Source organism: Ailuropoda melanoleuca, chromosome X, assembly GCF_002007445.2.
Source record: "Ailuropoda melanoleuca isolate Jingjing chromosome X, ASM200744v2, whole genome shotgun sequence".
NCBI lineage: Eukaryota > Metazoa > Chordata > Mammalia > Carnivora > Ursidae > Ailuropoda > Ailuropoda melanoleuca.
Genome location: NC_048238.1, coordinates 53,376,076 through 53,389,449, shown reverse-complemented (window position 1 = coordinate 53,389,449; position 13,374 = coordinate 53,376,076). Strand labels below are relative to the sequence as shown.

The 13,374-nt window shown below is 45.5% G+C and overlaps 1 protein-coding gene across 5 annotated transcripts in view; it reads left to right on the top strand.

The window, feature by feature from the left end:
• Positions 1-2,767, top strand: part of HDAC8 (histone deacetylase 8) — a 210,473-nt gene extending 207,706 nt beyond the window's left edge. The window contains exon 9 of one of the 5 annotated variants that reach the window (XM_034649631.1): positions 1,959-2,767. In XM_034649631.1, the coding sequence (XP_034505522.1) occupies positions 1,959-1,981 (23 nt within the window). In that variant the 3' untranslated portion in view covers positions 1,982-2,767. The remainder of the gene's footprint in view (positions 1-1,958) is intronic. The other 4 variants (XM_034649628.1, XM_034649627.1, XM_034649632.1 and 1 more) reach the window with 4 other exon arrangements.
• The last annotated feature ends 10,607 nt before the right edge of the window (positions 2,768-13,374 follow it).

The window sequence follows — 13,374 nt, the reverse complement described above, 5'->3', positions numbered from 1 at the left end:
GTAATAGCCCCAAACTGGAAACAGCGCATGAATGGTTAAACACACTCTGGTGCATCCAGACCATGGACTCCTACTCTGTAGTAAAAAGGAACCAACCTAACATACGACAACTTGGACAGATCTTCAGGGCAGTATGCTGAGTGAAGAAAGCCAATCTCAATGGTTTATATACAAATTTAGAGAACGGGAGACCAGATTAATGGTTGTCAGGGAGTAGGGATTAGAGGGGAGTTACCATAACAAGGTGGCAGCAGGGAGATCTTTATGGTGGTGGATGAAGTTCTGTATCTTCTTGTGGTGGGGATTACACAAATCTACATGTGATAAAACTGCAGAGAACCATACACTTACAGACACACACACACACGTGTGTGTGTAAAACTGATGAAATCTGAATATGGTCTGTGATGTTGTACCAGTGTCAATTTCCTGAGTTTGAGATCAAATAATCATGATGAAAAATGTTGCCACTTGGAGAAACTTGATGAAGGGTACCTCTTGATATTGTTTTACAACCTCCTATAAATCTATAATAATTTAAAAATAAAAAGTAAAGTAACACCCCTGCAAAAAATGGAATAAACTGTCGATACACCTAAAAGTTTGCATGACACACACAGACATTGCACTGCGTGAAAGAAGCCAGTCACGAAAGTTTGCGCACTTTCTTTTCTTCCATTCATACGACAGTCTCAAAAAGGCAACACTTACAGCGATGAGAATAGGTCAGTGATTGCCAGGTGGTTAAGAGGCAAAGGAGAGGATGTGACTACCAAGGTATAGCACAGGGAATTTTGGAGGGTAATGGGACTGTTCTGTGTCATGAATCCATACATGTGTTAAAAATCATAGACCTGCACATACAAATCAAGTCAATTTTCCTGCATGTTAATTTAAAATTAAAACTGAAACTAGAGAGCCACCTGGCTGGCTTAGTCAAAAAAAAACATGCAACTGTTGATCTCAGGGTCCTGAGTTCAAGCCCCATGTCGGGTGTAGAGATGACTAAAAAAATAAATAAATAAACTATATTACTAAAATAAATAAATAAACTTTAAATAAATAAATAAGACTTGATGGGCAAGTGGGTGCTGATTTGTTTTTTCCCTTCCTTCCTCCTTCCATTCATTCAACCATTTATTGAGCACCTGCTGTGTGTGAGGCACTGGGCTAGACTTTGGCAATCAACCAAAAGTAAGACAGCCCAGGTCCCTGCCCTTGTGCCTTATTCTTCCTGTTTTGGAGGAGAAGTCAGTAGGGTCTGGAGCCAGTGTTTGCTTGGGGAAGTGGGGCAAGGAGAAGGCTGTGGAGAGACCAAGTGAGCAGATTTTTCATTCATGGAGCTCAGTCTTGTAGGACTTCGGGGGCTCACTTTTCCCGAAGAGACTCTTAGCCTGAGGGTGGGGAAAGCCCCCAGTTCATGTTCTGTAGGTGGTCACAAGACAAAAAGCTAGGGGGGTTGTGCCCAGCCAGCTAAGCCAGGAAGAAAGGTTGAGGGTGGGGGAAGATTTGACGCAGTTAGTGAAGCGTGAACTGTAAAAAGCTGCCTGAATGTGTGTGTGTGTGTGTGTGTGTGTGTGTGTGTGTGTGTGTGTGGCTTAAAAGAATCCTTTGTTTAGCTCCTGACTCTGTGGATTGGCAATTGGGCTGGGCTCAGCTGGACGGTTCTTCTGCCGGTTTTGGCTGGGTTCACCCAGCACTGCCGTCAGCCGGCTGCCAAAGGCCTCACTCACTGGTCTGGTGGGTAACTGGCAGTTGCCAGGGTAACTCAGCAATATGTCTCTCACTGTCCAGCAGGTTAGCCTGGGCTTGTTCATACGTTGGGGTCTCTGGGTTCCCAAAAGCAGCAAGAGAACAAGCCCCAGAATGTGAGTGCTTTGAAGAAAAAAACAGCTGTATTGAGGTATAATTCACATATGTTACCTGAATTTGAATTTTGTTTTCTCTCCTGTTTGCAGGGAATCTGAAGCATGTGGTCTAGTTGACAAAAGGAGATCAGGTTTCCAGACCCGAGGAGCAGCGCCTGTAATGAAGACGGCGTGTTTATGCGAGCAGTGTGTGGAATTTGTGACTGCAGGGGAAATTTGGAAGAAATTACTTCCTGAAAATTTCCAAGGGGCACCAAGTGGCAGCTGGCCTCCTGGGGTGAGACAGGCAGGCACCCCAGAGGCCTCAACTAGGCCTAGGGGAAGAAAGAGATTTCCAGCATTTAAAGTGTTTATTTTTTAAAAAAAAACACAACACACAAATGCTGTTTTTAATCTTTGAAAATTATTTTTAAGCAAGTTGGGGGGGTATTTTTATTTTCTTAAAGGAGACATCAGAAGCTGGAGAAAAGCGCGGAGCTTTGGTCACTGGTTTGCGGGGTGGGGGTAGCCAAAAGGCAGGGTTTGGGCCTCAGGACCATCCAGATGGACTGTTAGGGGAGGGGGACTGATCAGCGGATGGGGAGGTGGGGAGAAAGCTACCTGTGTTGTTTTTAGGATTCTGGATCTATTTTGTTTTTTTAATAAAATCTTGGAAAACCTACCTCTTCGTCCCATTGTCCTCATCGTCTGGTGCCCCTAACAGCACTCACAGTTCTGAACATTTCCTCTCGATGAAGTATCAAGAATAACACTGATGCTTCCACGGTTTGTTCCCCACTGGCCGGGGAAGCTGACTCTGGGTGCTGGATCCACCACGACCCCCACCCCCACTCCACTGCACACCACCACCACCACCCACCCTCACGGAGGAACTAGCGTGTCCCCACGAAGTCCTGGCAACACAGGGCCGAGCTCTGTCCTGTGCTGGGGCCCATCCAGGTTTCATGGGAATATAGGCACTGCAACCAAGGAGAGGGCGCGCTGGCAGCCAGGGAGGAGCTCTCCGTGCCTGGGGGGCGACTCAGGGACAGCAAGGGCAGGTGGCCTGCAGATCAAGGAGAGGCATTTTGATGGATAGCAAGGATGTTTCCCCCTTCGAGGGCAGGTGATCAGTGCACTTGATGCAAATGGGCTACAGTTGTTGCTGTCATCTGGGGGCGGGACGAAGAGAAGGTGGCAAAATGGAGATGGGAGGTTGCCCAGGTGACTCAGTTGGTTAAGCGACTGCCTTTGGTTCAGGTCATGATCCTGGCATCCTGGGATGGAGCCCTACATCAGGCTCCTTGCTCAGCAGGGAGTCTGCTTCTCCCTTTCCCTCTGCGGCTGTTTCTCTGTCAAATAAATACATAAAATCTTTAAAAAAAAAATGGAGACGGGCAGTAACCAGCGAGATGAGGAAGCAGAAGGGACAGCAAAACATCACGATCTGACCACTTGATTCCCCTAGTATTCATGAAGCTCCTCCAGCTACGGGGCCTGGGATAGGAAACAAGGACACAACCGCATCCTTGCCATCTAGGAACGCCTAGACAGGGCAAAGGAAGGCAAGAACCAGGTCCCAACGGATTTCGCACTCTGCTACCAACCTGAACCCAGAACCGGGGGAGCATCGAGGAAAGAGCAATGCGCGCTGCCAGGACAGCATCCCGGAGCCTTTCAAAGGGGGTGATATTTGAGCCAGGCCTTGTAGGGTGAGTTGTAGTTCTCCAGGCCTCAGAGAGGGGGATGGGCATTCCGCAGAAGGGAGTGGAAAAAGCCTTGACCGTATCCGGGATGGGAATAGCCAAGCTTTTATTAAACAGCATTGGGGCGCCTGGTTGGCTAGGAATACCAGTCACTCCAAATGCCCACTATTCTAATTATACATTCTCAGCTTAAGGGCAGTTTTACTTGTACCAAAAAGAAGGGGAATTTAAAAAAAATAGAAGAGTGGGGAGGCACTGAATGGGGCAGTTGGGGGTGGAGGGAGGCCAAGGAAGGCAAAAAGGGAACTCCGAATTCCTAGCCTACGGGAGACCACCCAGCAAGGTTTGTTGTCTCAAAGGCTTGCCTGGTCCGGTTGCAGGCTCCCTTATCCCAACCCTTTGTAGGGGATCCATCTCCAAAGCCATCACCCCAAATTCCTGTGAAGGCCTCCGCCCCAAGAGGCAACCACCTGGTAAAGTGGGAAATGCTAGTGTCCCAGTTTCAAGTGGAACGGACCTGAACGAGAAGGAACTTTTTCCCACTGAACAGCCTGTGCCACCTTCTCCAGGCCGTGACGGGCAACGCTGCCTGAGCCCCAGCTCTGACCCAGTGCACCAGAGCACACTCTAGAACCCACCCTTGAGGCCAGGCCTGGTCCTGAGAGGGCACCACCTCAACGGCCTTCAGGATTCCCTCTCCCTTGATGCTTGGTGAAAAATTAAGCCTGGGGCTCCTGGCCGGCTTGGTCGGTGGAGCTTGTGATTCGTACTCTCGAGGTTGTGAGTTCAAGCTCCACATGGGGTGTAGAGATTACTTCAAAATAAGATCTTTTTAAAAGGTAGGCTAAAAATAATCCCACGTACAGAACTAGGAATAGTTTTACATTTTTAAAAATTAAAATCGAGGAGCGCCCGGGTGGCTCACTTGGTTAAGCGGCTGCCTTCAGGCTCAGGTCATGGTCCGGGGATCCTGGGATCGAGCCCGTGTCGGGCTCCCTGCTCATCGAGGTGTCTGCTTCCCCCTTTCCCCGCCCCCAGCTCATGCTCTCTCTCTCTCTCTCTCTCTCTCTCTCTCTCTCTCGCTATCTCTTTCTCTCTCTCTCAAATAAATAAATAAAATCTTTTTAAAAAATTACAATTAAAATTGCAATACCGAAAGGTGGGCACAGCATTCTGAAAACCAGCAAGACAGACTGAGTGGCTGCGTACACTCTAAATTTAGTCATCAAATTGTACACATTGTTTAAAAGATCTTTTATTTGGGGTGCCTGGGTGGCACAGCGGTTAAGCGTCTGCCTTCGGCTCAGGGCGAGATCCCAGAGTTCTGGGATCGAGCCCCACATCAGGCTCCTCTGCTATGAGCCTGCTTCTTCCTCTCCCACTCCCCCTGCTTGTGTTCCCTCTCTCGCTGGCTGTCTCTATCTCTGTTGAATAAATAAATAAAATCTTTTTTAAAAAAAGATCTTTTATTTATTCATTTGAGAGAGGGAGACAGAGCACAAGCAGGGGGAGAGGCAGAGGGAGAGGGAGAAGCAGACTCCCCGTGGAGCTGGGAGCCCAACGTGGGGCTCAATTCCAGGACCTGGAGATCATGACCTGAGCCGAAGGCAGCAACCCAAACATCTGAGCCACCCAGGCGCCCCCAATTGTACACATTTAATATGTGCCGCCTTTAGTGTAACAATTATACCTCAGTAAAGCTGCTTAAAAGAAAAAAAAGGAAAGGAAAGGAAAGAAAGAAAAGAAAAAGAATTGCTCTGCTAAGCATTATCTTAAGTGCCTAAGGGTAAAAAAGACTTGAAGGAAATACACCAAAACATTTACCGAAGTGGCTTCTGTGGAAGAGGAAGGTGTAAGGATTGGTTTAATTTTTGTTCCTTCTCCTTTTCAACATTTTCCAAATTTTCTCTCGTAGCACATTCTCGTTCTATAATTGGAAAAATAAACTTTAAAAAAAGAAAGAATTGATCTGCAGGGAAAGTTACAGATCAAAGTAAATTCAAGACACCCACTGAGGAAGAGTTTGTGCTCAGGCCCTGGGGCTGTTCTAACCACCCAGGAGGTTCTGAGCTGGCAAGGAAGATTGGTCAGGCTGGAGGGCTCCTCATTTACAATTCACTAGGCCACAGAGGGTCTTTTCCGGGTTTGGTGGCTGGAAGGTGGGGCAGCTTTGTACCCGGTGTGAGCCAGCCTCCGCTTCAGGAAAGGCCCGCAAGGAGCGGCCATAATAACCATGATAATAATGCAGGACAAGCATCGGAATAGGCCGCGTTTTACAAATCGCCCTCTTTTCTACTCCGTCACTCTCCACCCTGCTGGGTGGCTATTATCATCGCCACTTTATAGATTAGCAAACCGAGGCCGCACACGGTGGAGCAACTCTCCCCTCTGTAAGCAGCAGAGCCAGGAAGCACTCTGGGCTGAAACTGCAAATTCCCTGACTTTTTTTTCCACTGCCCCACACCTAGTGCCACTGAAATATTTTTAAACTGTGACTTCGGAGTAAACAACTTTCTTCTTGCTTCCAAAGTCCAAGCTGGACCAAGCCACACACTGCTCCCAGGCCCTCACCACACAAGGACATTAGTTGTGTGCTTTTCAGCAAGTTACTCGACTTTTCTGGGTCTGTTTCCCTACCTGTAAAGTGGAGCAAATAAGTCCTATGGCTCATGGGCTATCGTGAGCGCTTGATGAATTATCACAGACAGAAGGACTTTGAAAAGAGTCTAAAGTGTTGTGTGCAGGGGAGGGGAGAGCTCTGCCATGAGAACGGGCCTGGAAACTGAGGAAAACCAGCATCACTGCGGGCCTCCACTATCTCCAAGGCACGCACAGGGGCCAGAGAGACAGAGATGGAAGAGTATAGTCTTTGTCTGCAACTCAAGGGTTAAGAAAATAACCATTTAAAGAAAGAAATTATATACATGTATGTATGTATGTATTGGATATGCCTATATTTGCATAAAGCATCTTTAGAAAGATACACAGGAAACTGGGGCACCTCAGTTGCCTCCAGGCAGGGAAACCAGGTGGCAGGTGTCAGGGGAAGGAGAGAGACTTGCACTGTGTTCCTTTTTGTACCTTTTGATTTTTGAACCATGTGAATGCATTACCTGGTCCAAAAAAAGTAAATAAATAATTTTTTTTAAAAGCCAACGGAAAAATCCCAAGCCAGTTTCCCTTGCGGGGGGTGGGGGGTGGATCTGCCTCGGCTGTATTCATGGTGAGCTGTCACAGAGACAGCAGATTTCCAATTTTATATTTAAAAGACTCTTTCTAAGGCAGAAAGACTTCTTTATAAGAAAATCAAATATTGTCATTCAAAAAAAAAAAAAAAGGAAGAAGGAGAAGAAGAGGAGGACAAGGAGAAGGAAAGGCAAGAAGGAAAGCAAACAGCCATGGAGACAGAGCAGCTTTTGACATCTCTAAGCGCCTCCACGGAAAGCTCCAACAGCTCCTTCTCCCTGACTCTGCTCAGGACAAGTCTCCAAACCTCCCGCTCAGTGCTGGGTCCCAAGCTGACTGACGGTGACTTCCCCTTCAGAGGGCCTGGGTTTAAGTCCCCTCCCTGTCACTCACTAGCTAGGAGACATCGGCCAAGTAACTCACCGCCTCTGAGCCTTATCTCCCCATCCGTCAAATGGGGATATTACCTGTGCCTACCACATGGCGAGGTTTTAAGGGAACAAAGAGATAATGCAGGAAAGCACATTGTGGAGCACATACTAGATACCAGTAGTAGACACTGTTTCTGCCCTTAATGTGAACCCAGTCTGGGCAGGAAATCTTCCTGAAGTTCCCTGGTGGTAGGAATTATAGGGAAATAGGATACAAATTTGTGCGGCTGTGCATTTGCATGTTCTTCTGGGGCAAAGCCATAGCTAATTTTCAGATTCTCAACACTCAAGGGTTTTTTTTTTTTAAGATTCTATTTATTTATTGAATTTGAGAGAGAGAAAGTGCGTGCGTGCATACGCACGCGCGCACAGGGGGAAAGGCAGAGGAAGAGGGGGAGAGAGAATCCCTAGCCAACTAACTCTGCACTGACTGTGGAGCCCAGCATGGGGCTCCGTCCCACGACCCCAAGACCACGTACGGGGACCACGAACTGAGCGGAAATCCAGAGTCGGGAACCTAACAGGCTGAGCCACCCAGGCGCCCCACGCAAGGGCATTTTTATGATTCCCCAAAAGGATGAACTCTATAGTTGCTGAGGTAAAGACAGACATAAATAGAGCCTTTCAAGACAGGGGCCCCTCACCTCAGAGTCTCTGCACACTCCAGTCCTTCCGCCTGGAATGCCCAGCTCTTCCCCAGACTGGCTCCCTCTCATTCAGTTCTCAGCCACATGTCACTACCTGAGGAAAATACACCGGCTGCCTCATCTATTGTAGCCACCCTGCCCTCTCTATCTCAAAAACAGAAAACAAAACATTTGTTTTTATACCATTTATCATTATGTTACTCATTTTTTTATTTATTCCTACACACACACACACACACGCCCGCGCGCTAGGAGGGTGGGAACTTCGGCAGTTTCGTTGCTACATCCCCAGGGCCCGGCGTGGTACCACGGTAATTCTCAATACATACCTGCAGAATGCAGAAACGATGTACTAAGAGCGGCGCCTTATATCCTGGGTATTATGGGACATAGAGAAGAGAAAGGCGATCCAGAATGTGGCCATCGTGAAGGCCACAGAGAAGTGATGACACTCAAGGTGATCTAGGGCCAGGCGCCAGGGGCAGCCGTTCCAGGCAAAGGCACATAAAATTTAGGAAAATGACAAGTGCTTTAGTGTTGTTGCAACACAGAATATTAGGCAGTATTCGAGCAAACCAATTGTAAAAACGTATCTTTAAGACAATAGGAGAGGGGCGCCTAGGTGGCTCAGTCGGTTGGGCGTCTGCCTTCTGCTCAGGTCGTGATCCCCAGATCCTAGGATCAAGACCCACATCGGGCTCCCTGCTCAGCGGGGAATCTGCTTCTCCCTCTCCCTCAGCTGCTCCCCCTGCTTGCTCTTTCTCTTGCTCTCTGTCAAATAAATAAATAAAATCTTTTTAAAAATCTATGTTTAAAAAGACAAGAGGAGAAATTTGGACATGGACTAGGTGATGTTAAGAAATTATTCATATATCAAAACCACAATGAGCTATCATCTCTCGGCAGTCAAAATGGCAAGTATCCAAGAGAGAAGAAATAACAAGTGTTGGGGAGGGTATTTATATTTCAAAAAGGGGGAGCCCTCATTCACTGTTGGTGGGAATGTGCACTGGTGCAGCAACTGTGGAAAACAATAGGAAGGTGCCTCAAAATGTTACAAATAGAACTACCCTAGGATCCAGGAATTCCACTTTGGGTATCTACCCAAAGAGAATGGAAACATTAATTTGAAAAGATGTATGTGCCCCTGTGTTTATTGCAGCATTAGTCACAATAGCCAAGCTACGGAAGCAGCCCAAAGCATCCACTGATAGATAAATGAATAAAGATGTGATATATATATATATATATATATATATATATATATATATGTATATGTATGTATATATATATATACATACATGGAGTGGAACATTACTCGGCCATAAAAAAAGAATGAGATGTTGCCATTTGCTGCAACCTGGATGGACCTAGAGGGTATCATGTTGAGTGAAATAAGTGAGAGAAAGACAAATACCATGTGATCTCCTTTATATGCAGGATCTAAACAAATAAAGGAAAAACAGGAAAAGTCTCATAGATACAGAGAACAAACTGGTGGTTACCAGAGGGGAAGGGGGTCAGGGATGGGTGAAATAGGGGAAGGGGATTAAGAGTTACAGACTTCCAGTTATAAAATAAATAAGCCACAGAGATGAAAAGCACAGCATAGGGACTAGAGTCAATGATATTGTAATAACATTGTATGGTGACAGATGGTAACTACCCTTATCACGGTGAGCATTGAGTAATGTAGAGAATTGTCGGATCGCTATGTTGTGCACCTGAAACTAATATAACGTTGTATGTCAACTATATTTCAACCATAAAGATTTTTTTAAAAGAGAGAGGCTTGGGGCACCTGGGTGGCACAGCGGTTAAGCGTCTGCCTTCGGCTCAGGGCGTGATCCCGGCATTACGGGATCGAGCCCCACATCAGGCTCCTCTGCTGTGAGCCTGCTTCTTCCTCTCCCACTCCCCCTGCTAGTGTTCCCTCTCTCGCTGGCTGTCTCTATCTCTGTCAAATAAATAAATAAAATCTTTAAAAAAAAAGAGAGAGAGAGGCTTGTGGAAGAGAAATTATTGATGATCTTGTTAAGTATGGTAACAGCATGATGGTTATATATTTATTTAAATCCTCATCTGTTAGAGATTCACAGAGGAGTATTTCCAGGTGAAAGAATCTATCTGCAACTTATTTAAAAATACTCCAGGGGCGCCTGGGTGGCACAGCGGTTAAGCATCTGCCTTCGGCTCAGGGTGTGATCCCGGCATTGTGGGATCAAGCCCCATGTCAGGCTCCTCCACTATGAGCCTGCTTCTTCCTCTCCCACTCCCCCCGCTTGTGTTCCCTCTCTCGCTGGCTGTCGCTATCTCTGTCGAATAAATAAATAAATAAGCAAACAAATTTTTTTAAAAAATTTAAAAATAAATAAAAAATAAAAATACTCCAGAAGGAGGAAATGTATGCGTGTATGGCGGTGAGTGGTGGGTGGAGAATAGAACAAAATTTGAAAACTGTTGATAATTGTCGAAGTTGATTTAATGGACACGTGGAGGTTGAATATACTATTCTCTCTGCTTTCGTGTGTTTTTTAATTTCTATAATAAAAAGGTGAGATCGACATTAGTGAGTGAAAGGAAGTTAAGCAGCAGGAGCCTGATCATCAAGGGCCTCCTACCCGGCAGGGGAGGCTGGACTGGATCCCGCAGGTCAGGTCTGAGAGCCATCAGAGAGTTTTCAGCTACAGCGGCCTGATGAGATTTGCATTTGAAACCTAACACGCTAGCTGCTGGGACAGGAGAATGAGCCCGCTGAGGCCCTGCTCCAGAGTGGCTCTGAGAAGCCTCTGTTTACCGCAGGCAGACTCCTAAAGCCTTCCTCCCTGACCCACAGTGCCTTTCTTCTTACCATTTACTTGGTGAGAAAGAGAATGGGAGCGTGTGTGTGTGTGTGTGTGTGTGTGTGTGTGTGTGTGTGTGATGGAAAATTGTTTGCAATATATTTTTGGGGTAAAAGCATTCAAACGATGTAGATAATGGCTCCTTCATAACCCTATACCTCAGCAAGAACCACTATTAGAGTTCAGTGTTTATCTTTCTGGACTTTTTTTCATCTATTCCATAAATATTTATTGAGCACCCACTACATACCATATCTGTGGACAAAACAGACAACAATCCTTGTTCCCGTGGAGCTGGGCATTATACATATACAATCATTTGACTTTTATATGCATGAAAACACACTGTTTGGTAACCTGGTTTTTCTCACTTCATTATATTCCATGGACAACTTTCCATTTCAATCCACAATGAGCTACCTTGTTCATCTTTTATTATGACGTATTTCACAGACATACCAAAAAGTATGGCGCGTCTGATCCCTTTAAGTGTTCTCATTACATGGATGGTTCCGAAATTTGTTTAACCTGTCCCTTAATGCTGAATATCTCATTTTTTCCTCACAAGTAGAAACACTGCAAAACAAACAGGGGCGCCTGGGTGGCTCAGTCGGCTAAGTGTCTGCCTTCAGGTCAGGTCATGATCTCAGGGCCCTGGGATCGAGTCCCTGGTTGGGCTCCCTGCTCAGTGGGGAGCCTGCTTCTCCCTCTGCCTGCTGCTCCTCCCGCGTCTGTCTCTCTCGCTTTCTCTCTCTCTCTCTCAAATAAATAAATAAAATCTGTAAAACAAACAAACAAAACTACTAGAGCTAGTAGAGAAACTCTGCAAAAGTACAGGGTACAAGTTTAACAGACAAAAATCAGCTGTGTTTCTACATCAGTGATCAATCTGAAAAGGAAATGAAGGAACCAATTCTATTCACAATAGCATCCAAAAGAATAAAATACTCAGGAATAAATTCAACCACGGAGGTGAAAGATTTGTAAACCAAAGCCTGAAAAATGCTGCTAAAAAAAATTAAAGAAGACACAAATAAATGGAAAGACACTTGTGTTCGTGGATTGGAAGACTTCATTTTGCTGCAGTGCTGAAACAGCCTGGAGTGGTCCACAGATTGAATGCAATTCTGATGACTTTTCTGCAGAAATAGAAAAATCTATCTTGAAATTCATATGGAACCTCAAAGGACACTGAGTAGCCAAAACAGTCTTTAAAAAGAACTAAGTTGGAGTTTTCACACTTTCTAATTTCAAAGCTTATGACAAAGCTACAGTAATCCAAACAGTGTGTTACTGGCATGAAGTATAGACATATAGATCAGTGCAACAGAACTGAGAGTAGAGAAATAAACCCATGCGTCTATGGCCAAGTGTGTACAAAGGTGCCAAGTCCATTTCCATGGGGAAAACAACAGTCTCTTCAACAAAGAGTATTGGGACAACTGGATTTCCAGCACAAAAGAATAAAGTGGGACACCTACATCACATCAAATACAAAACTCGACTCAAAGTGGATCACAGACCTAAATTTAAGAGCTAACACCATAAAACTCTTAGAAGAAAACACAGGAGTAAATCTTCATGACCTTGGGTTTGGCAATGGATTCCTAGGTCTGACACCAAAAGCAGAAGCAGCACAAGGAAAAATAAATACATTGGACTTCATCAAAATTAAAAACTTTTGTGTGGCACAGGACATTACCAAGAAAGTGAGAAGACAACCCACAGAATAGGTGAAATATTTGCAAATCCTATGTCTGATAAGGATATAGTATCCAGAATAGATGAAAAACTCCACAACAACAAAGAACACATAACCCACTTTAAAAGCGGGCAAAGAACTCGATTAAGCATTTCTCCAAAGAAGATCTACAAATGAACAATGCTCAACGTCATTAGTCATTAGGGAAATTCACATGAAAACCACAGCGACTTGCCAGTGTACTGCTATTTGGATGGCTGTAACAGGTTTTTAAAACAACAGAAAATAACAGAAGTCCACAAAGATGTGGAGAAAATGGAACCCTCGTGCATTGCTGTGGGGAGGTAAACTGGTGCAGCCACTGTGAAAACCAGCCTGGAAGTTCTCAAGTCAAACATGGAATTACCTTACGACGGGGCGCCTGGGAGGCTCAGTCAGTTAAGCATCTGCCTTCGGCTCAGGTCATGATCCTGGGGTCCTGGGATCGAGCCCCGTGTCCAGAGACTTTTCTTCCCTCTCCTTCTGCCCCTCCCGCCCCGCACTTGTGTGCTCGCTCTCTCAAATAAATAAATAAAATATTTTTAAAAAAGAATTATCATATGACCCACCACTCCCAGTCTGAGGTATATACTCCAAAAGAATTGAAAAGAGATGTTCAAATACTTATCCGTGAATGGGCATAACATCCCTATTCACAATAGCCGAAAGGGAGAAAGCACTGACATGTCCATCAGTGGATGAATGGGTAACCACATCGTGGCACATGCATATGAGAGAATACTACTCAGCCATAACGAGGAATGAGGTACTGATACATATTACCGTACTCGAAAATGTCACGCCAAGCAAAAGAAGTGAGACACCAAACCTCACATAGTGTATGATTCCATTTCTATGACACATCCAGAATGAGCAAACCGGTAAAGACACAAAGCAGTTTGGTTGTCACCAGGGCCGGGGCAGAGGGGCAAATGGGGAGTAGCTGTTTCAAAGGGATGGATTTTATTCTGAG